General features: G+C 36.5%; 2 protein-coding genes and 1 pseudogene across 3 annotated transcripts in view; all 3 read right to left on the bottom strand.

Moving 5' to 3' along the window:
* LOC107102093 (leukotriene B4 receptor 1-like) overlaps window positions 1–1,156 on the bottom strand; it is a 9,576-nt gene extending 8,420 nt beyond the window's left edge. Inside the window, exon 1 of the mRNA XM_015401266.1 lies at window positions 1,018–1,156. The gene's annotated coding sequence lies outside the window, so the exon portion shown is untranslated. The remainder of the gene's footprint in view (window positions 1–1,017) is intronic.
* Window positions 1,157–8,300: 7,144 nt separating this feature from the next.
* On the bottom strand, window positions 8,301–11,532 carry LOC107102095 (annotated as a pseudogene).
* Window positions 11,533–12,871: 1,339 nt separating this feature from the next.
* LOC107102092 lies at window positions 12,872–24,650 on the bottom strand. Of its 2 annotated transcripts, none has more exons than XM_015401264.1 (7): window positions 24,441–24,650; window positions 20,277–20,413; window positions 18,514–19,578; window positions 18,172–18,408; window positions 17,864–18,088; window positions 15,919–15,970; window positions 12,872–14,999 (listed from the first exon to the last, which is right to left on the bottom strand). In XM_015401264.1, exons 1-7 carry the CDS (start codon window positions 24,616–24,618, stop codon window positions 13,912–13,914), a joined length of 2,982 nt encoding a protein of 993 aa, XP_015256750.1. In that variant the 5' UTR covers window positions 24,619–24,650; the 3' UTR covers window positions 12,872–13,911. The 2 variants fall into 2 exon arrangements, with proteins under 2 accessions (XP_015256750.1, XP_015256751.1); XM_015401265.1 differs by having other exon boundaries at window positions 18,514–19,575.
* Between the last annotated feature and the right edge of the window lie 344 nt (window positions 24,651–24,994).

Here is a 24,994-nt window from a genome sequence, read left to right as displayed (position 1 = left end):
CTCTTTAAAATGTCTTCTTTTTATACGGATGTTTTATTTTTATTTTTTTATTTAACAGTAAATGAAGCATATTTGTGATTAGAGAAAATATAATACACTTTTTCTGATTTACAGTACTTCATTAAGTTTACTTTGCCTGTTAACATCCAATTCTTTAACTTGACATTTGCTCGAAAGCTCTCCTGATCTGTTAGATCTTTTGTCTAGAGGCATCTTAAATTAATGCCATCTAATAAATCAACATTTTCTCCAAAGCTCCCCATAAAATTTTGAGGTAAAATAGAACAGAATTTTGTACTTTTTCTAAACTCCTTCAACATTTAAGATTGTTATCATCAACTTTCCTATGATCACGATCACCCTCTTCCATCTTATTTGATATCAAACTGATCCATTTAATTGTAGACAGCTGTAAATAGACAAGTTAACACATAAGAGTGAGAAGAAATGTAAGACTTAAAACTCTTGCTGCAGCATATGAAAATGCAAACAGGAAGTATTTGAGAGGAATCACCTTAAACACTCAAAAGAATGTTTCAGCTGAGCTGAGATATTCAACTGCATGATTAGTAACCGCATGGGGTATGATACTCAAAGATCTCTCAAATTTCACAGACAAGGAGTTCAAAGACCCTCAGCTTCGTTCAGCATCTACCATATTATTATCTGTTCCTCTCTTTAAAGACACATTTTGCTTTTAATTTTCCCATTTTTATCTGTACAAACAAATCCCACCAAGCACTGTGACCTGAATGACTCAGAAGGTGTGTCTGTGTACAGTGTGAGACAAAAGCATGCCTTTAAGAATTCCACCTGCTGCACCTATAAAGAAAAACTCCACAGAAACTACACTACATGTGCAATACGTAAATACCAAGAAAGGGGCTGTTTTGGATATATATCAGCTTTTAAAAACTTCCAATAAAATCCATCACTAAGAAAGTTGCTGGAAAAAAGTAAACTTTTCATTTTCATTAGATAAAAGATATATTTTTATAAATATAAATTTAAACTCACCAAGAAGTAAAACTTTTTCAGTGAAAAGAAAGTAGAACTGATGTTGTCCCAGATGCCAGCGTATATCTCTCCCTTCTTCTTTTTTACCTTTGCCTTTGCCCACGCTTTCCCTCCCTACAGTATATCTCTGTCTCACGCCATTGGTTTCTACTGCTTGCTGCAACACGTTTTAACCGAAGGTGGGTGGGGCTCCAATAACCTGGCCTTCCTCTGTCAGCCCTGACAGCCTAATAATGTTCATACATGTGAGTGTTTCTCCAGTTAACTTTTCAAAGTAGGGCTTGAAAAATTCACTGGAATTTCTCCTGTTAAATGTTGACTTTGATTGCTTAAAGTTACTTAAACTTGTTTCCTTTGATTTTAGCTGCCAAGACTTTGACATCTGAAAATGTCAAGCAAGCATGAAGGATTAGTGTATATGGGAAATAAATTATACAGTTAATATAATTGACTTTGCACTGGATGCAATCAATCCACTTTATTTTTAAAGCACATTTAACAATAAAACTTTTTTCCAATGTGCATTATATAAAAACAAACATAAAATCCCCACACACACGATGAAGATAAGGCATCAATCACAGTTTTACCACTTAAATTATGCATATCTTCACAACATGTTTGTGCTTCAGCAGAGAATTATACCCAACAATATAACAAAAGGCTTCATTCAGAAAAGGATTCCTAAAGCTTTTCCTCTATGAAGGTCACACAACTTTATATATAAGCACTTTAAAACTGCAAAGTCGATGAAAGTGCTGAACAGATATACTCATCAATCAGCACCAGACATACAAATATAATAAAAACCATAAAGACGCTACAGAAAATGTAAAAACACCTTGATAAATTAATTGGGTGAAATTTCAATGACCTGAGGTGGTTAGAGTACCAAAAACTCTACTCACACAAGATTTGACCAGTTTAATATTTGTTTTCTCAAGCAAGTCAGTGAAGACATCATTACAGTAAAAGTAAAACAAAAATACTTGATAATAAGGCTAATCTAGCTCTGAGTAATTTTTGGCTCATAAAATTCAAGTTATTGTTTAAAATGATGTAATCAGACAGATGCTTACAGTAAGCACAAATTTTGGTATTTTAAGGTATTAAATAAAACCAAAATACTAGCAAAAATACAAATCATGATTAAAAAAATCAGTTTAGGCAGTAAGAAAATCACTTTTTAAAATCATATATCTATTTCAATTTATAAAACTAATCTTTACATGAGGTAATGAATGAAAAAAGCAACTTTCAGCGTCAATAATTAAAATCTGCTTTCTTTTTACCTGATTACCAAGTAGCTCATGTTGTAAGTAAAGTAACAAGACATTTTACTCTAGTAAGAGTACCGGTACTCTTCCAAGTTTATTACTGTAGTAAAAGTAAAAGAAAGGTAAATTAAAACTAGTACTGAAGGTTTTTTTTTTAAAACGTTAATCAAGCAATTCTAAGAAGTTACTTCTTTGCTCTTCCAATAACCCAGGCTTTTTAGTTTCCTTGCTTTAATTTGTGTTAACAATTCATTCATGTGATTTGAAATCTTTTTTACATTCCAATGTTAACTAGATAAAAATCAAAACACGTGAGGAGTGAAAATAAATTGGGTTAAAAACTTACTTTTAATATTTCCTGTGTTTCCTTTTCACCATATAGAGCAGGATGCTGTCTACATGCTGTTGTTTTGCTTTACACAAAGGATTTCTTAATACAGTAACCTAATGTTGAAATAATTTTACTGTCATGAGTCAATCCAGATTCCAGCATTAGGGTAAATTGCATTCATCTTATGTTTGTGCCTTGAAGTTTTTGTGCATGTGCATTTTTTTTTTTTTCATTTATTCTGTCTTTTTTTTATTTGGTGGTTAGTTATTTTTTCCCCTTGAATGTAATATAAAACAGGACCCTAAATTGTAAATTAATATAGTTTGTGCAATAAATATTGTGTCTTTGTACAGATCACCCTGGTGTAGTTATGAAAGAGGGACTACATCTGGAGATCTAGAGTCTGGTTACAGACATCTTACCAGGTTTGTTTTTCCAATCAAAGGCTAATGGTTGTGACGCATAACATTTTGAAATGACTGATTAGCGTTCCTAGAAGGTAAACGGGATAATTGTTGCCATGGCGGCGCTCCAAAGCAGCGGTCAAGAAGACGACAATGACCTGGACTACAGAGAGGACGTGGAGCATCTGGTGGAATGGTGCAAAGATAACAGCCTGATCCTGAACGCGGAGAAGACGAAGGAGATCATCTTGGACTTCAGGAAGATCCAGCCTAACCACGCTCCACTGATCATCAACAGCTCAGCTGTAGAGGTGGTCAACAGCACCAAATTTCTGGGGGTGCAAATCACAGACACCCTCACCTGGAATGTAAACACCACCTCACTGGTCAAAAGGACACAGAAGCGCATGTACTTCTTGCCGAGGATGAGGAGAGCCCCCCTACCCCTACCCATCCTCACCACCTTCCACAGAGCATCATAGAGAGCGTTCTGACCAGCTGTCTCACTTTGTGCTGTGGAGGCTGCAGTGCCTCAGACTGGAAGAAAGTGAAGAGAGTGGTGAAAACAGCAAAGAAGATTATCGGGACTCCTTTTCCCTCCATAAAAGACATTTCATCCCAGCGCTGTGTGTCCTGAGCCTGTAACATCATCAATGACCCCTCACACCCCCACCATGGACTGTTCTCCCTGCTGCCCTCTGGGAAGAGACTTCGAAGCATCCGATGCACGTCAAGCAGATTCCCCAACAGTTTCTTCCTCACTGCCATTAGACTGCTGAATGTTTTGTAAAAAGAGTTATTGTACTGTATTTTATTATAGCTATGTATTATATTTTATCGTTATATTCAAAAAAAATTTAGAACTGTAAATTTAAAGTCATATGTTTATTTTACTGTTTTTATATGTGTTTTTTTTTACTATTTTTCAAGGCTTCACTTTTAAAAAGATTAAATTATCCAGAGAGCTATTCCAAAAGAAATTTCTTTTTGTTTTACAGTTGTGTATTTAGACTTAGACAAATAAATCTGTCTAAGTCTAAATATCAAACTGAGACTAGTCTAGAAAGATTAAATTAAACTATTTTCTTTTAAAAGTAAATGAAGGTAAATGGTGGAAGTGGCTGGCTAAAACTGCTCTGTCTGAGTGTCATTTTTATAGATGTAGTTTATGATCTAGGTCCTGCTTTGGTCCCTGAGTCACTCGCACAGTTCTACTTGTAGCCAAGCCCAAGACAAAATTCATGGACTATTTGTCTGTTTTGTGTGCTGCGTCGACAAGCATTTGGCCGTTTATCACCAGATGCTCTTGCCAGCAGTGGGGCCCTGGTGTATTTAGCCCTGTGTCCAATTGAGTTGTGATTTAATAATAAAGTATAACAGCTAAGGGCATTAAGATTATCCAATTTTAGAGTAGGAAGGTCTAAATGTTGCATTAAATGTAGTTATTTTAAGGATAAGCATAGTTGAGTGCTTCAGTTAATCTTGTGTGGAGTGGCATGTCTAGGTCCATCAGGGCCTGAAGATATGTGTGAAAATAAGTGTGTTTATCATGAATGAGCGTATGTGAGTGCCACAGTGTCACTTTGTGGTGTACATTTGTAAATGTTCTGAAGACAGTAGAATGCCCATAATCCCCAGCATCTAATAAGAACAATGGGCAGAAAGACGCTGCTCAGAAAAGCTCCCCACCTGCCCTATTCTTGTCCCGTCCTGCCCTTTGCTACAGCCTAGGATTATTCTAAATAATGAAAAAGGCTTAGTGGAGACTATCACTGCATTTAACATTTTTCTATATGATTCAACTTTAGATCTCAACCACATTACATAACAACATTGAGTGTGAGGGAGCCAATTATTTGGAGCTGCTGCAGATGCCTCTACAATGATATACAAACCCTTGGATGACTGAGTATAAAGAAAGTGAAAGTTCCCTTCTTGTTGCTGTTGTGACTTAACTGAATGGCGAGCTGACCGGTGTTTGAAACCTGACATCTCTTTAATCCCCACATCGCTTCCAGTGGAGGAGGGGCTTTAGAAAACTGTTTTCCTCCTACACTCCCTCTAAACAGTATGGTGATACTCTTTAAAGACCACTCACTTTAATTACTGTACTAACTGGAGTAAAAGATAAAGTCTCAACTGCTGTATCGGCGAAAGAGCTTCTTCTGGGTGTTTAAAAAAAAAGGCTTTAATTCAACTCTGATAATATTATCAAATAGTGTGGGTATTGAATTTAACTCACAGTCTTCATCAAATGGTTGGGTGTTTTAACATACTGTGCTATCACTACTCTTTGAGCAGAGATCTTCTAACGCTAGTCTTTACCATTCATCACTACACACTAAAGGCATCTGGAGCATATGTTACATAAGGATTTTAAATATCTGTGGCATCAAAAATAGCTGCAAACATTTATTTTGTCCACCAGTTCCTTGTGGTTTAGCTTAACTTCACCCCAACCACTTTGCCAGCATTTCCGTTACGTTTTTATAGCAATTACATTACTGGCTTTTTTTAGGCCTTGCTCATGTGCACATACCATCAGATCTTAGTAGGGTTGAAAAAAGCCAGTACTGGTACCATTAAACGGTATTGGAAATGCTTGTGAACCGGAGTAGAGCCTGGCTGAGTGGAGCTGATGAACAGGAGCATAAGCATACTCTTTCCCAAGTTCTGCCATGTTTCTTAAGATAGAGCTTCATGCAGTACTTTGTTATTTTAGCGCACACATCCAAATCAAGGGAAAGTTTTGTCTTACAGGTTTAGCAGCTTTTGTACTGGAAAGATCCCTTCAGATCTCTTTGTACTTTTTTCTTCACTTTCGGTCTTAGTCTGTAAGCAAGCAGATTTGACTAACAGAATAATTCAAGTTGCGGTTGACTGTCATCCATCATTTTTTCTACCCATTTCTTTACATGTCTCAGTACAAGCCAGGTTAATACAAAACACACTCATTACAAAGGCTAGTTAAGACCTTCTTGTTGTGGGGTAACAGTGCCACCACATTCATTATTCTGCAGCAAATGTAAGGTGAAGCTCTGGTCTATATGTAGTTTAAAAAGACCCTCTAATCCATTGGCTTTCAATATGTTTTTCATGTGACACAGCCATGTTGAATCCTAACTATAGGTCTGGCCGATAAGGCTGACTTTCCAAATAACAATTCTCCTTTAATGTAAGGTTTCTCTTTCAATTTTCTAACCTGGGATACCAAAATTATCATTTTTTGGTTAACAATATATTATTTGCCTTAAAGGCCCTAATTAATTTTCTCACATCTTGGATATGAGAAAATAAATTAATTGGGTTCCTCCCTCTCTTGTCTTTCTAGTTACAAGCTGAATCTTGCAAATGGAATAAGCAAATGGAATTACAGTCATACTTTCCAGGTTCAATCCTGTCAGATATAAACATAACTTACTGCTATAAAGCGAAGAGATTCTTGACACACTGAAAGTTTTATTTCATTTATTTATTTTGCTTTTTGTACTTTAGTGCAGGTGTTCAAAATTATTATTATTATTTATGAATTGTCAAGGGATCCTGAGAAAGTATAGATTTTAGAACCATCTTTATAGAGTATTTAGGTCAATAATGGTGTTTGACTGTATGCCAATGTGTTTTTTGATAATTTGGATTGTTCATCTAGCTGTCATGCAAAAAGAATTTGGGCTCATTGCAATACCATTACACTGCTTCCCAGGCATTGCACAATGGAAGCCCACGGTTTCCCAAAGGGATGGGTTAAATGCAGAAAGTGAATGTTGTTGCTTTGTACTTGTGACAGTGTAGTGACAATGAATTTTTTTTGTATTCTATTCTATTCAATACCATTAGAGAGAGAGAGAGCAATAATGTTTTCTTAACAAGTAATGCGTGCAGAGTAGAGACTAACACGGGAGTGGATTTTCACTCCTGTCCCGTCCCACTCCCACAGAAAAAAATTGTGTCCGGTCCCAATCCCGGTCCAGACTAGAAATCTAAATCCTGTTCCATCCCACTCCTGGTGAAATTACTCCCATCCCGCTCCCATTCAGAATGACTCCCCACTCCTGCACCACTCCCATTCTTGTTTTTTCGTGAAAAACTCAGAGCAGAAGCACTGTTGGTTTTTGGGTCGTGTAGTTTTTTTGACTCGCATTATAGTGTAGGCTTCAAGGAAAAAAACTACAAAATGGCGGTGCCAGTACTTTGGCATCGTTCCTAGTTTTTTTTTTTGTTACTATTGGTTTGCTCCCGCTCCCATTTACTCCCGTTAATGTTTAATCCTGTACCGTCCCAATCACGTGATCGTTACTAATGCTGACTCCCATCTCACGGCAATCCCACGGGAATCCCGTGACCTGTGGGATTCCCGAAAAAATGTCAGTCTCTAGTGCCGAGATAAAGTTTTGTACATTTTAACGGTTGCGAGATAATTTGTAAATTGTTAAAAAGAAGTTTACTTCCCAAAATCTAATTTTACTTATCAACTGGGAAGAGAAACTTGGCTTCTGTCAATTAAAGATCAAACCCATAAAAGTAAAAAAAAAAAAGACAGCAAAAAAATTCAGTCCATAAATGACAGTGACTGGATTGGTTACATATATAATATGGACCAAGTAAAATTTCCACGTACGAAATGCAACAGATTTTACTAATAATTTCCATTCATTGAAATTACGCAGAGCTGCTTATGATTTCCTTTTGAATCAGAAAAAGTTAGCCATTTCTTTTACGATGAAGGATTAAAAAAAAAAAAAAGAAAAAAATTAAGGTGGTAAGATCTTGAGGTAATTAGTTTTCTCTAAAAAAAGATAATTTTTTATACACACACCCTCTTCCCTATGCTATTCCAATTTGGCTAGCTTTGCAAACACTCCATTATCATACCACTCATAGTTCAGACCAATACAAGGAAAAAGAGGCTGAAAAAACGTGGTCCGAAATTCAAAGATTAAAAGCATCAGACTTGATTTTATCAAGTCAGAAACTTGATAAAATCTCAACATCACTGCTTTGTAATCCAGGAAAGCTTCAATCATCTTAAAGCAAAAACCTGGTATTTTTATCTCAACATTAATATGACAAACCTTCAAAGTGTTTTCTGAACATTCTAAAGTCCAAGACTTCTCATTTGTCCCAAACTTCGACTTTTCCAATGTTCGGTCAGCGTCTTTGTAGGCTACCGCCGCAAACAGAGTTCGAGCATGCCACTTCATCTCCCAGTAACATAGCTCTGTGAAAGCCTCTTTGCAGTGCACCTGTGGGAACCTCGTAAATCTGTTTAGATGTGGAGAACAGGGAACGGGTGAAGACTTCGTCTTACGGTTGTTGTCCAGGTTCAGGTTAGGGTAGTTTGAAGTTTCATCCAAAGTAAGATGACGGCAATCTACCAGGAAAAACAGAAAAATAATCACAAGCCTGCTCTTTGACACAAATGAATAATTAGAACAGAATATTTTTTGATTTCTTACATCGTAAAAGCTCTTCTCTACTCTTTGGTAATGGCGGTAAGGTGAAATCAACGTAGGCAAACAGCCAATCACTTCAGTGAAAGACCGTGAGGACCAGCACAAGGTTCGAAGACTTGAAATGCATCAGAAATTGAGTGTGATTAAAATAAATACAGAGAAAATAGTTAATTTTTAAAAAATAATTGCTTGTCTTTCAAGTGCCTTTTTAAAACAAAAATAACTCTTGTTTGTATTTCCTCTGAATACAAGCAAAAAAAAAAGAGATTATGTAATATTAAAATGCCTCTCGAAGCAGGGGAAAAAATATCTCTTTAGAAGGTGTACATTCTTCCAAATGTTTTGACATGCAGTCAAGTCAACTGAACAGTGTAGGAGGGTGTTGTAAACCTGTTTTTATCAAGTTAAAAGGAAAAAATTAGCTCAACAAGCTCCCACAAGTCTGAACGCGGTACCTGCATTAAGTAAACAATGTCATCAGCAGTGGAAAACTGCTCAATTTTAATGTCCCTGTCTTCAGCTCGGCTGTTTCAGCTCCTTGGCCCGTTTCTCCTGGGTGTCCATCATTTGCTCAACTTTACTGCATCTGTCCTGCATGGAGGAGATCAGCTTCGAGAAGATCTTGGCACAACCTGCCTTTGCGGTCTGAGCACTACCCTGTTGGAACCAAGACAAATGTTTTTAAAATATGAGCCGCCTTGCAGAGTAGATGCACACCAGTTTTAAATCCTCTTCAGAGATTCAAACAGAACCCTGGTGCTTTGTTTGTTATGCTGATTTTTTCTCTAAGGTTAAACGACATCTGTTATTAACAAGATAAAAGTTTTTTTGTTTTTTTTTTGTTTTTTTTTAGGGTTCCTTTCCTTTTTTGGTAAATATTATGGCTGTTCTCATTTTCTAAGCTTTTATTTTTTTCATGGGGCTGACATTATGTTTAACGTTTGTTTGAAAAATGATGCAATTTCTCAAGTTCACAAGCCTGAATGACTTGTTGGCTGCCATCAAGTGGTGGTAAGGAGAAGTTATTACCAGTAACGCTCAGATGAAAGATTTGGCAGCATTTCAAACCCACAAGCACTAAATTATCTGCTAGCTGCTGAAAGGTTCTAGCAATTAATCCCAATCTGTACATCTTTGATGGTTACATTTTGTTGGGAGTGAGAAAGTTTCTGAGTTTAAGCCCCACTCCCAAGGACTGCCACTCTGGGTCCCTGAGCAAGACCCTTAACCCCCACACTGTTCCCCAGCTGCTGCACAATGGCAGCCCACTGCTCCCCAAGTGCAGAGAGTTCATTTTGTTGCTCTGTACTTGTGACAGTGTAATGACAATAAAGGTAAATTCTAATTCTATTCTTCTAATTCTTATATTCAAGATCTATTAGTTTTGACAGTTCTTTCACAGCTTACCCCCTTATTTAAGCATTGTTTTGAATTGTATATTCCCACACTGTAACATTCTTCTCAGCTTGTATGAGAGTCACCAACTCTTCTCTTTGCTGGACTTTCTTTTGTACTTGCCTTCGTACCTCTTCCAGGCGTTTCTAGAAGTAAATTAGTTTCCAATAGATTGAATTTCATATTAGAATGTTGCTTTAAAATTTATTTTAGTCACATAATTTGTTTTTACCTTTGTTTTCTCCTCTAGCTCCAGAATAGACATGAACCCATGGCCTTTGTACACTCTGTGCAAATTAACTCCTTATCCTTCTGACAGTAGAGATTCATCAGCTGCACATCAGATACACATCTTTTCCTTTATTGAAAAAGTTGCTGAGACTAGTTCATGTTTCTGTAATACAGGGATATTGTAGTGAGGCTTAGCATGTTCATCACAGTAAGATGCTAGCCATGTCAAGCAGGATTTGGCGGCTTTCTTTTGTCCAGGATCGTAAAAGTCACAGGTGGCGTCAGGTTGGGTGACGAGGGTCAGAGAAGGAGGTAGTGGTTTGGGATATCTCATGTTCAGCTTTTTTACAACCTGAAGAAGGAGAAGTTGGTTAGGACCAGGAAGTACAGTGAAGAAAATAAGTATTTGAACACCCTGCTATTTTAGAGGGTCTCCCACTTAGAAATCATAGAGGGGTCAGAAATTGGTGCATATATCCACTGCTAGAGACAGCATAAAAAAAATACAGAAATCACAATGTATGATTTTTTTAACTATTTCTTTCTTTGATATAGCTGCAAATATGTATTTGAACACCTGATAAAATCAATGTTAATTTGTTAATGTTAACTGTAAATCTGATGCTTATGAAATCCTTAAAGCGAAGGTCTTCAACAGGGGGTCCGCGACCCCTAGGGAGTCCACGGAGGTATGGCATGGGCGTCGTAAAAGTTTTTTTATATTCCCCCATGCAATTTTTTCCACTAATTGAAATGTCTTTAATTACACATTATCATGAATTCAACACACTGTAGTAAACTGATAAATGGAGGCAGAAGTTGTCTTTCAGTCATCAATGCACACATTCAGCAACACACAGGAGCTCTTTCAAGCTGGGAACCATTTCATTCACAACACCTGCCCCGTCAACCAGGAAACAGAATCAGAAATACTTTAATAATCAAGGGGCAAAATCACTTTCGTTACATTACTCCATCTGTAATAGAGTGACTATAGGACCAGTTTGATATAACACAATGTCATACAATATATATAACTAGGGGGTCCCCACTCCAAAACAGCCTTTTCTATATTGACTTTTCCAGATTGACTTCATAATTATTCTCCAGCTGCTGTTGCTTTTTACTGGCCGTTCAGGAAGAAGCCAGCCACACAAGACGGGAAGCTAAGATATGTGATGTGCAAAATTGCAGAAGGAATAAAAGAACCACATGGTGCTCAGTACAGCAGCTTCAATGTCCACCCTCTGCAACAGCTGTATTTGTTTATAAAAAGGTGGTTGTAAAAGACATCTGATGAGATCTCAAAGTGGGGAAAACCGAGAACACTGCTTTCATGTCAAGTCAAGGCAGTAAAACCTATTCTGATAAGGTGTGCGTGTTATTTCCTGGTTCTGCATGCCTAAACAGACCCTGCAATGCATTTTTATACTTTTAGTAGCACCAAGATGCATAATTCTAAATGTGATGTGCTGACAAAATGCTTAGATGCTTAAAATTAGTTTTTCTTCTGCCTAGGGTTTTTTCTAACTTGTTCTCTGATCTCCAGTTTTCTTAGTTCTTCCAGCAATGATCAGGGAAAACTTGCCTCTTAAGTTGAAGTAGAAAAAAAAAACATGTCCAAGAGGTGGTCAGAGAAAATTTTCTACAGTATTCCAAGATTATAGCCTATAGAGAGGATTTTATATTCAGTCACCATGGACTCTGAGATACAATTAGATGACCCTCTTTTTGAAATATACCTTATACAGCTAGACTAATTACACAACCATTGATCGGCATTGATTCATTATATGTTTGTTTTACTTTGGAAACTTTGGAAACACTTCTGTTTCCGAAGATTACAAATATTGTGTATAAATAAAGTAGACTGGATTCTATAGAATAGTTGTTTCTGACAAACTCTCAGCTGTAAGAAACATTTCTGTATTTAGCTCCATTGATCAACCCATTTGTTTAATATGAGCAATAAATAAATCCAAAGCATGATACTACCATGCTTTACCAAAGGGAATATGTTTTGATGAGGAAACATTTGGATTTTTGCTTTGCAGCCGCAATGTTAATTATGTCATCTGGACAATATAAGTTTTGCCTCATTTAAAAAAAGCTAATTTGCTCTGTTGTTTCACAACAATTGTTTATGATATTTAAGAGAAAATTATTGGATTGAAAAATAACAGCTTTTTAAAATACAATTTCCATTTGGTGGTTGAGGATTTTTGAAACTAACCTCTTGATTAGACCAAAATAATTGGAAATCTAAATTTGGTTCCTATAAATTTGTTCCTATAAAACTGTGAATGGAGATTAGAAACCTTAAAGTGTACAGAGAGCAATGTATTTTAAGATAAAGACTTGGGATTTTAACTCGTTCACCTTGGCAAATTTGATCAAAGAAAATATCTTTCATTAAAACCAGATTTCGGATAAACTAGGATATTATTAAGGTGCTTTATAAGTTTGCTATGAAACCAGATACAATAAACAAAATCTATAATTTTAACCGAATGTGCAAAAACATTTAATAAACATAAAAACACAATTTAAAAAGGCTTAGATTTTATGTGAAATAGTGAAAAACCATTTTAGAAAAAAAATACTTTGATTATATTTAAAGCACATCACCATGATTCTAACACTTTTTCTCACAAGATGTTCTCATCGACTCCTGTTATTAAACGAGGACATTAGTGTAGAATAAAAAAAAAAAATTCCTCCAAACACAGACAGTCCTTTGCCCAACAGTTTATTATTTTTTTTGTCAGTAAATTATTAGCACAAAACATTTATTGAGACGAAAAACTTTTTTTTACAATTAAATATACATTAGACAGCTTAGAGCACACCCTGAGAAAACAGATAAGAAGATTAAAACATAGTGCAACTTTTCATATAAATCAAAGGTTTAGAGATAAGTAAAAAAACTCTTAAGTCTTAAAACATGGTAATATTCTTAGAGTATGTAAACTAACTTATCTTCATGCCAGCAGTGGTCAGTATCTATGACACCTGGTCCAAGGAAATAAGAGTAAGGCACAGGGTCAGGGGCAGTTTGCTGCCGTACACAAAGTTAAACCTGGTGAAAAAAAAGAGTAAAAGTCTGATTGCCTTCCAGTTTAAGCCTGTTCTGTGGTTGCCATGTCCCGGATGACTGAGAATTTACACAGGCGTGCTGGTGAAAGCTATTTGATCCAAAAGGTAAGCAGCTGAAATAGCTGAAGTAGAAAATGTTTTTCAAAAAAATGCACATTTTTTTCAGAATGTGTTTATCACAAATGCAGACAAGTCCTACTCATGATTTTCATAATCATTGCTGTATATTTTTGGAGCAATGACCCTTTGTGAAAATTACATAAAGTGCATTTTATAGAAAAAGGTAAATAAATGGAAAAAACAAACAAACAAAAAAAAACAGGAGGGCTCCCCCTATTGTTCTTAGTTTCTAAGTGCAGTTTGAGAATAAAAATCCCTTCAAGCAAAGATACAAACTAGCATTAAAAAACATCATTAGCAGCAAAATACCAGACATTGGCGTAGTGTTCGTCTTTGCTTAGAGATTTTAGAGATACACACAGTTTCATTGCCTAGAGGCATTCATTCCACATATTGTTGTAAAGTACAGACAAAACATTTCTTTAACTTTCTGTATTTCAGTAAATACAAAGTTTCTGGTAATCTTTTCAACTCTAAATCTCATGTTTAAGGCAATAGAAAGCTTGTGCTCAACATGTAAGATACATTTTTTAAAGAAGTAGAACCTTCGAGAAACTCCCAGATTAAAGGTTTGCCAATGCTCAACACTACTGTTGTGGGAAAATCTTGAACTCATTTTGTTTTTCCTTCATGGCCTTATAAGACTTCTCCATTGCCTCCATTGGAGTCTTTGCTCCCTTAGATGCATCTTTTCCTATGATGCCACCTTTGATTCCTCCTAATGTAGCAGCAGCTACTGTTGTAACACCTGCCGTCACACCAGCAGCAACAACTAGGACCTCACTTTCTACCACCGCTGCGGGGACCATTGTCTTAAAGTTTTTAGCACGCCTAATTATTTCAGATGGACTCATTACCTTCAAAACTGATTCTACTAATGCTGCTACTCCAAAAAAGGCCCCCAACAGAGCACCAGTGGCAGTACCTGCTAGCTGTATCAAAGACTCGTTGGACACAAAGGTTTTGGCCTTTTTTCTGATCTCCTGTGGGGGTAAATGGACACACTCCTCTCTTATCCTCTCTTCTTGTTCCTGGATCTTTTCCTCTACACGTCTCAGAACGTCGTTGGTGTAGTAGGATCCATTATTTTCCACCATCATCCTGTCTACTGTTTGAAGGAATGCCTCCAGTTGGAACTGGTTGTTCCTGTATTCATCTTCGCCATCTTCGTTCCAGTGTTTGTTATCAAAGACATGGCAGCGACCTCCACACTTTTTCACCAGATCACTGAGATTTTCATTTTGACTGACAAAACTTTCAATGGTCATCCCCTCTGCTAGCTGGCCCCCGTGAGTGAAGACGATAACAGCGTAATTAAAAGCATCCTCTGAGAAGTAATTGCTTATTTGGTTAATAACCTGCTGCTCATGCTTTGTGAATTTGTCCACTTTAAGCACAATGAGAAAGATGTGTGGTCCAGGCGCACACTCAGTGAGGCAACGCATTATCTCAGGCTTCAGCTCCTCCTCACTCCTATCAGTGTCGAAGAAACCAGGTGTGTCAATCAGAGTGAGGGTCCTCCCGCTGACTGTTCTCGTCTCCGACTGACATGACGCTGTACCTGAGTTGGGGGAATGGTAGGAAGTAAAAGCCTCCTCCCCCAGAATGGTGGTAGCTAGGTTGCTTTTCCCAGATCCAGTTTTCCCCAGCAGAACAATCCTCTTTGTACCGGAATCTGGTGAAAAATTAAATATAGAAATAAATAAAGGACTGTATAATAAAAATGTAAGTGCTGCAAAGAGGTTTCAATTTGATACTGCCATACAGTTTGGTAGATGGGATGGCTGTACTTTTGTACTTTTAATGGTACTCTTTATAGATGTGATGTTTTACCTATACTCTATTAAGAATTAACTGGTTAACCTTTTTTCAAATTATGTACAAAAAAGATTAAAAGCATAGAATAAGTAATATTTTTTAACATAAACAAAACTTTGAAAACACAACATAAACAGCTCAAGACATGAAGAAAAGGCTGCAACATGACATCTTACATAAAAACTATGTTGTGCAATTTTGGAAAAAATCTTTTTGGCAAAACAGAAAGTGGTTAAAAAGACGTAGTATATTTAAAACAAAAAAAATTACATTATGAGATAAATTAAAGTATTTGTAAATATATTTCCTGAACCCAATCTTTATATAAAAACTGTGTTATATTTTAAGAATATTATCAAAAAAGACAGCAGAAGCTTACTGCGTTGATGGAGGGGAAAAAATAGCAGAGGCTAAATCTAAATCAGTTAGACGGAGGGATCTATTTAAGTATAACACCTTCCCAGAAAAAATAATTTTTAAAGATTATATTTACTTTATAAGCTAGGGCAGAAACAAAGGAGGCTGAGTTTGCTCCAAGGGGAGCCAGTTAGTGCTTTCAAAGCCGTAAGGACACACAGCAGCACTTGCTGCTTGCTGAAGACGGCAAAGATATTCAAGCTTTCATTGGTTTCATTTGCTGTTTAAAAAGCCACAGATATATATTTCACTACACCAACCCAACAACCACAGCAATGAGCATGAGCTTATATCAAATATGATAATTGAAGAACAATACAATAACTGTGGCTGAAATATCTCATTTTGTTGACACCCACCTTGATCTTGGTTATTGTTGTACTTCATATTTTCTTGGAAAGACTTGAAAGCCTGTTAACACAGAGATATTCAATAAATAGATGCTTGATACAGAGTTTAAGATGTACCAGTTAAGTCCAGATTTATGATATTGCCAAAAGCATCAGCTCTCTTCCAAGCCATCAGTTTGGACCGTCCCGTATAACAACAGTTTTTTTGTATGCCTGTATATAAAAAAAAATCTATTTTTGTTTAATTAATTCTGGTTTTATTTCAAAGGCCGGAAAATATTTTGACCAGCCCTTTGCAGCTAAAACAACCTCAGCTCTTTCACAAAGCCTGTTTTTGAGGTTTAGAGGTGTGTCCTAGCTTCTCTTCATTGGCTTCCTGTTAAATCAAGATTAGAATTTAAAATCCCCCTTCCCACATATAAAGCCTTAAATGGCCAAGCTCCATCTGATATCAGAGATCTGATTGTTCCTTATGTTCCTAACAGAGCACTTTGATCTCTATCTGCAGGTTTGCTGGTGTTTCCTAGAATTTCTAAAAATAGAATGGGAGGCAGATCTTTTAGTTATCAGGCTCCTCTCCTGTGGAACCACCTACCAGTTTTAGTCTGTGAGGCAGACACCCTGTCTATTTTTAAGGTTAGACTTAAAACTTTCCTTTTTGATAAAGCTTATAGTTAGAGTGGTTCAGGTTATCCTGAGCTATCGCTATAGCTATGCTGCTATACACTTATACTACTGGAGGACATAGAGTCCCTTTTTCATTATTCTGCTTCATTCTATCTCAATTCTCCAACTAATAATTCTGAAAACCAGTTCATTGTGGGATTCTACCAATGTACCAGGTTAGAATTCCCTAAACTCCAGATGTTTATTATTTTTCTATTTGTGTGTTCTCCTAAAGTCAGCTCAATATTATGGTAAATAAAAATGTAGTTGCTGTTTATTGGCTTTAAAGCTACAGTGTGTAATTTTCAGCGACATCTAACGTCCAGACTGCAGACCGCAGCAACATGAACATCTCCCTCCCACCGCTTCTCCCCCCCAACAGTACGGCGAGCGTTACGGGACAAAATGTCTTCCACNACGAATTCTAAGGCAACGCAAATATTAAGGTTAAGAGGCTGAGCTCGTAGATGATGATAAATAGCATAGTTATGTATAATATATTACATTTCTGACTGTATATCCCTGTAATTATTACACACTGTAGCTTTAATAAATCTTAACTGGAGCTTTCTCATGCGACAGATTTTGTTACACATAAATCATTCACTACATATGGCATCTATTTCCTAATGTATTATTACTCATATAAACATATCCACACATCATCTCTCAGTTTTCCTTCCATGTAATACAATAGGGGGAAAAACTGGACATGAAAATCTTAGCTGGATGTTGATATACTTATGATTACAGTACATAATTCCATTTGCTTAATATCAAAATTCTTTCTGAAATTATTCTCTGAAATTCTAAAAAAAAGCTTCATAGATTATATTATTATTATTAGAATAAAGCATTAATGCTTAGCAGTAAAACTGCTTATATAACCCTTTAAGCAAGTACCTTCAAAATGCCAAAAAAACCTGAGTTATTAGTTTATGGCTATCTTAGGGCTTATTAGAGATTGTGGAATTTAACTAAATAGTCAGGTCTAGTGGAATGGGATTAATAAGAAGATAAAAATTGCTAAAATATTACACTTTCTCTAAATTAGCTTAATAATTTTAATGTTATAAGTTAAAAATAACATTTTAAACTTACCAATAAAGAAAAAAAAATCTCATCTTTTATCAGTCTGCCTTTAGTGAATGTTAATTTAACATTTGAACATTTGAACTTTTTTAACAAGTATAAGAAAACTTCCCATAAGTTACTGAAGATAGCATTTAATTTCCCTTTGAGGTTAATAAAGTTTTTTGTTTTTTTTTATTGAATTAAATTGAAATACCTCACAGGCCTCTTCATCTTTGGGGTGTACAACAATGCGAATCTGGAGTGGCGTGCTGGTGGTTTTCTCTTGCTGAAATTTACAGATCTCCTCCTGAAAAACGCTAGCTACCAGAGTGGCTGGAAAACGAAGCGCAATGCCAGTCCCAAGAACTGGTAGGGCCACAGATTCAAACCCTCTGCTCTCGCAGCAAGTCAGGATGCTGTTGATACCCAGTCGGAGAACCTTAAAAAATCCACATCAGAAGAAAGATTGTTATTTTAAACCAATTCAGAGAACCTATACGAGATAAGGATCATTTATCTCACCTGAACTGCAACTCCCTCTTCTTCTTCATCCCAGTGAATGAGGCTGAGGAAGAACACGGCACCAAAAGGAACTCCAGTCAATTGGTCCTCTAGTGCGAAGTCGCCTGGCATCATTTCCTCTCCGATTTTCTTTTGAAGCTTTTTAGCCCGCTGACTACCAATTTCTTTAAAGAGAATGCTTCCAACTCTGGTCGATTGTGGATCATGGAGGACCATTGGAGATACAACAGCATCAGTCTACAATGAGTTAAAGCCAAAGATTATCAACTGATATGTAAACTTGTGAATTTCCTGTCAAACGTAATCAAAATACAATGACATAAAAAGGATGGGTTTTCTCACCTGCTGACTTTCAATGGTCCCTTGAACAATCTCTACATTCACGCGGCCCTTCTGAGCTCCAGGGGTGGCCCCTCTGGATACATATTTGGCTGCAGAACCAAACGGAACCTCCTCTTCAGGTCGATCTGGGTGTTCTGTAGGGTATGCAGAATTTTCCCCCAAAAGAAGCCTGTCACATGCTTCCTGCAAGGCCCTCACCACCTCTTCTCTGTCATCTATCAGAGCGATTGTTTTAAGATTTTGCCCACCCTGATTAGCAAACTCCTTGACAGCAGAGACAATGGCCTCGGAGCAAACTGTGACAGGAACGCCAAACACTCCTGAGCTGATACAGGGCATGGCCATGGACCTGTATTTTTTTAGTTCTGCCACTTCCAGAACACGCTGAACAGTTCTTTCCAGTAACACCCTCTCCTTTCCATCGACTTTTCCAGCCACGGGACCAACAGCGTGCAGCAGTCTTTTGCAGCGTAGTTTTCCCCCTAAGGTCACTACCACGTCGCCTGTAGGGACTTTTCCTTCACGTTCCTTGTAAGCGTCACTCTCACTCTGAACTTCAGGACCCCCAGCGTCACTCAGGGAAGCAGCGATACCTTCACAATGACTTAGATCCTCATTGGCAGAGTTCACCAGGGCGTCGGCCTGGAACGTGGTGATGTCCCCCTGATACAGTACCAGCTGAAGATCATCAGTAAGGCTGTAGGTGGCTACTTCTGTGTTCTTATCAGCCAAGCTGAATGCTCCTAAACTCTCCCTCAAATATGGCTCATCCGCTGCATCCAGCAACTCTGTGTTTATCAGAGAACGTCCCACCCCACTGTCATAGTCTCTATACACCTCTGCTTCACTCTTATGTAGTGTTTCATCATCAGCACACTGTTGGTCCTCATCTCCTTTCTGGGCACTAACATCATCCAAAGCCTCAGCGTCAGTCTGCTCCTCCTCTTGGTGATGCTCAGCCAGGAGATCACTAGAGGAGAGCAATTCCTCCGCAATGGAAGAGTCGTCCGGTTGTTCTTCAAGCTCTGTACCACTTGTAGAGTCAGGAATGGGCTGTTGACTCTGCTGAAAATAATACAATAAAAGGCTTCACCAAATATTCATATACACCGGATAATGGCTGGCCCCTGATTATTATAGATTGGGCCTTCAAGATGACTGATTATCAGGTTATATGCTTTTCTTTAATCATTGACTTCTTTCTTGTTCAGTTTCCACCCTACTTTATTATCCTACTAGCACACAGCAGCAGGCAGTAAAATCTTAGCATCACACTTGGGAGTCCTCCACCCAGGCTTTTACACCAATCAGGTGGTAAATTTATCATTTTACTGCTTCTCTAAAACTGCTCTTCGGTCGTTTTTATGAAGTTGTCATCGGGTCTTAGGAGGATGTTTACTTTAAATCAATATTTAATCCTTTCTATTCCGTTATATGTAATTTTACAATAACTATTATAACTGTTTTGTTGTTTTTTATCCCAAAACTTTGCTTTTCTTCTGTAAAAGAATTGTGTATTGATTGTACAACAGGAAGGAAATAGCTTTCCTTTAGTTTATCCATCTTTTGTAGGCCTTAACTCTATGGTTATTACTTAGCTAATAATAAATATTAGCTATTTCATGTTTATAAACTAAAAAAAGGGTAAAAAATAGAGAATATAGAAACCCTTGAGTGATGGCTCACATGATTTCATAGATTGCTCTGCTTTTTTTTTTTTATTTGGAAAACTTTGGAGGGTTGGGTTTTGGAAATGTGCTGACCTCTGCTGGCGATGCAGGGATGGTGTCTTGTGAAGAAGCGGGAGGCTCTATGTGCTCACAGTCTCTGACACTGAGCACCAGGTAACCATCAGGGAGCTCTATCGTATGCTCAGCTCTCCTCAATACTTCCTGTTGATCTGCATAAGAAAGCAGCACAGAGATTAATAAGAGCATCAAAGCTGACAGACACAGTTCACATCAATATCACAGGTAGATGGGCTTTGATGCTTCAGCAGAGTTTTAGGAAATTTTCTTCTGATAAAAGATTTTAGTATGAAAAATTTGAATATTGAATATAGAAATAACAGCACAGATCTCGCTAACTATTCTGGACATTAAGAACAATGATCCTTCATTAAAATAGTGCAGTATTTCTGCGAGATAAAGTTCAACACTTTCCATTCTAACAAACAAAATAAGAAATAACCTTTTATTTAGAATGTACAAACTAGTGAAAGGAAAATTATATCTTTCACATTTTATAAATAAAAACATGAAAAATGTGTTTTTGTGTTTCAATTTATTCCTTTTCATGTTCAAAAATTGTAATTACAGCAGCATGTCTTTTATAGTGGGTCTCTACCAAGTTTGCACAGTGAGAGATTTGTTTTTTACAGTCTTCTTTGTCAAAGAGTTTAATCTGAGATATCAGACTATATATCAGTTCTCTTGCAATAACCAGCCCATTCCTCTGGACATTATGGAGCTACGAATAGATGATACAGTATACCAATGCCATAGATGAATGAGATGGTTTTAATGTTATTTTAATGATATTTTTAGTTATGCTGAGAGGTCATGAACATTAAGTGATCTTCTTCAGTAGTTACTAATGTCTTACTGCTGTTTAAATACATATTTGAGGCTTAAAACTACTAAGACACGTGTCAAGGCCACAGGTAGACATCCAAGAACTTGCATTAATTTGCACACGGCAGAGTGGTTCCTTGTTTTCCATGATGATAACATTTGTCATCATGGGAGGGGTTGGAAAGTGAAACTTGTTTATTATACCTGGTCACAGGACATTTTAAAGGTAACCTGTTGGGACTAACCCAGCTGGTTATAATTTAATCTGAATGACAGGTTTGTTTTTAAACTACTGAAGGATTTCCACTAATGTCCTGATTTTAGACTATTTTTAATTTATTTTCTTTTTTTTCATACTTGTTCAGTATCATTCCATAACACAATATTCAGGTATCTATTCATATTCATATCCATCAGGGTGAACCCATAACATCTTTAAAATAAACAATTTAAAATCATATTCTACACCCTGCTCATGGTCTATGCTCTCAGGCAATACAGCTTTAACACGTGTTTATATTATCTACAAGTAGAAGGTATCAGAGCTGTTTTGGTTCTTTCCTAATTTTTCACAATAGCAAAATGAGCCCAACAGTGACCGAAAAAAAATATTATATTAAATAATAATTATGATAATAATAATAATAATAATGTGTAACGCCATAAAATATAATAACATATATTTGAGATTTAAAAATGTTTTTGTAACCCTGATTGATCAAATAAAATAATAATCTATATATATATCTCTAATATAAAAACAACCAATATTTTATTAATATTATTAGCAGTAGATGGGATGAAATGGAAAAGATTTAGGCTGGTAATCAACTCAAAAAATAAATAAATAAAAATGAAATAAAGCTTAAACTAATGCTGAAAAATAGATTGCTATGTGAATATCAAAGTAAAAAAAAATAAAATCTCTAAACAATGTTTCCAACACTTCAAATCTACAGCGATGCTCATTTTATAAGAGCTAAAGATCATAAATGCAGACAGTTGAATATCAGAAACTTTTGTGAAGATAACCACAGATGTGTCTGTTGACAGCCAACCAATGCAAATATGCCCGCAGTGTTTAGTTTCCTACGGTCTTCTATCAGGAAGGACTAGTTTGCTATCTGATTTAGTTTAGAAGCTGCTGTAACCAGACTCCAGGATCAACTAATCTTTATTTATGGAAAATAGGAGCAGTTATTAGCTCTAACTTGCTGCTTATTATCTTTCCCCCCTTGAGCTCCTCCTAAAACAAATCCTGCCCTGAGGCTGACTGGAAAGTGAAACCAAGATAACCTGAGTTACAACAGTGATTCCCCAGCAGCTTTATTACCTAGAGTAAAACACGTTGACAACATTTATGATCTGACTTCTATTTCCATAGTTTGCACAGGAATTACCCTGAACATGCTGTGTGGTGATTTTAACTGCATAGTCTTTCAAAACAGGGCAATGCACCTTTATTTTCAGTATATAAAAAGCCTGTTTTATTGACACGCTTCTATAAACTAAACCTAGATGACTCTGGATACATTTCTATCTTAAAGATTTACAGCAATCAGTTAAAGTGCACCCAACAGTTTCTAAAATGTTCTTACCCTACTTTATATGACAATACAAACAGTGCAGTAACCATCTGCACACTACAGCACCACATAAATATGATAGAGAAATATTCAATCATGTCACAAAGCAGACCTGTATAGTCATCAAATCATGTTATGTGTGTCTAGTCTCATGCCTTTCATAACATATTTCTTGGATTGGAAAATAACACTTTTAAAAACAAAGTGAGGAATTTCCCAAAGCCTGTAGTCTAAATAGCTATATTTGCAGTCAGTGTCCTTTGCTGGGATAGAAAAAAAAAGGTCCAATACAATACTTTGCATTAAGTTTTTCCATTTTTTTAAACAACTTTACAATTTAAATAAACAACTCTATAACACATTTTAACTCTTAATGGAAGTATAAAATAAGCAATAACTAGACTCATGCATGTTGTTATGCAATCAAAATTACAGCACAGATAGAAAAACCCAACCTGATAATACTGTAACTCTGACTTTAGGGAACTCTGCTTCAATTTATTTTGTGAATTCTTTATCATAAAATTAGGTAATAAATGAGTAATAGCTATACTAACATGTTGTAGTGCCATCAAACTCAAAGCAAACATAAAGCAACTCATCTTGATCTAACTAAAACTCTTACTTTAGAAAAAAAGTGGCATCATATAACTGAGCACTACTACATGTCAGAGTGTAGTTATTTCTTGTTTTAGAAAGTATACTTATATTAATAGTTACAGCACTGCTTACTTCAATTATAAAATGTCTGCCTGTATAAAAACCCTTTAATCAAAGCTATTTGACTTAAAGAGGAAACTGTTATCTGTGTTTTGGACCTTTTTGTTCTATTCTATATTTTACTGATAATTGGCTATTTAGGTTATACACTGAAAAAAATAATGCAACTATTTTTTTTCTTTTTGTAATTTACTTAATCACATTTTCCTACTTTAAGAAAATCATTTTATATCCTACTCTGCTGACATGAAAAAAAAAATGTGTCAAAGTAAATGAATATAATAAAACAAATTCCAAAAAAGGGTGCATTATTTTTTTCAGTGCAGCCAGGATTTAGGAAATTCCTGCTTTTTTTGTTTTTGTTTGTTTTTTTGTGATGTTTTAATTTGCAGACGGTCCCTGCTGCATAGAAGCTGATGCCAGTCTCCCATCGTAGTTTGGATTAAAATAAGATCGTAGCTCCGCTGTCTGTTTGCTGTGGTTGCAGACAGGAGTCGGTTTGGAAAAAGAAACCTTCTGCTGGTGATTTAATGATCCAGAAAAGAAAAATCAGTGATTATCTTTCTAACTTTACCTAAATCCACGCAGCTTCCGCTCCTCTCATGCAAACTGCCTCAGCTTTAGATAAATGACCTGAAACAGACTTTACTGAGCTTTGCCACAGTAAAATCAGAACTGAAATATGTGTTTTATGCTGTTTTAGTAGCGAGTCTCCCTTTGTTTACAGTCATCAGCTGTTTTTTTGTTTCGTTTTTTGGTGACGTCTGGCTGCTTGAGTTAAGTTTCACTTTCCAGATAATTTCCTGCTTCAATCGCCAAGTTTCCAAAGCGCACCTCAGACATCAACATCAATAATAATAATATAAAACAACAGCATAAAAACATTAAAAATAAAATCTAATATATTTATTTGTAAAGTGGTGCATGTTTTTAATGACATTTTGAAAAGTGTCCTCCAGCCTGCTGCGATCAACGCTTTTAAGTAAAACACAAACAAAAACAGCAGAATTAAACTTTACATCATGTTTTTTCTCGCATCTATTTGTACCTTTTTGATTTCTGAACGCGATCCTGTAGACATGATCAGCCACTTTTTCCAGCCGCCCGCATTCTCCTCCGCCGGACCTTCTGCGAACACGGAAATATGTCTCTATTTTTTTCATCCTCTGCCCCCCTAGAAGGCTGTCACACCCGAAGAAAACGGGGTGCTGATAGTTTTCCCCCATAGCGTCCGCTTCGGGTCAGATCGGCGTGTGAACTACAATCGGAGAGGTTACACTACGAGTCAGCCTTTAGTATTGTCCAGAGATGCGCCCCCTAGTGTCGAAGAGAGGGTACCGACAGGGAGGAGTCTCAGCTGTCACATGTCAATCCTTTCTGTATTCTAATCATTCCAAACATTACAGTCTTTGTCCAAGACAGCAGATCAGGAATTCCTATGAGTCATTTTCATATTTGCACTTATATAATGCCAGCTTAAAGAACTGGATCTAATCTACAATTGAATAAAAGTAGGAGAAAAAAAAATCTCTAAAAGAGCTAAGGGTGACACCATGATGAAACTACAGTTACAAATAAAAGAAAATAGGAGCATTATTAGTT

The sequence above is a fragment of the Cyprinodon variegatus genome, unplaced genomic scaffold (genome assembly GCF_000732505.1).
Source record: "Cyprinodon variegatus isolate N-32 unplaced genomic scaffold, C_variegatus-1.0 Scaffold1201, whole genome shotgun sequence".
Classification (NCBI taxonomy): domain Eukaryota; kingdom Metazoa; phylum Chordata; class Actinopteri; order Cyprinodontiformes; family Cyprinodontidae; genus Cyprinodon; species Cyprinodon variegatus.
Note: the sequence above shows the minus strand (reverse complement) of the source record. Positions and strands in the feature narration are given on the sequence as shown.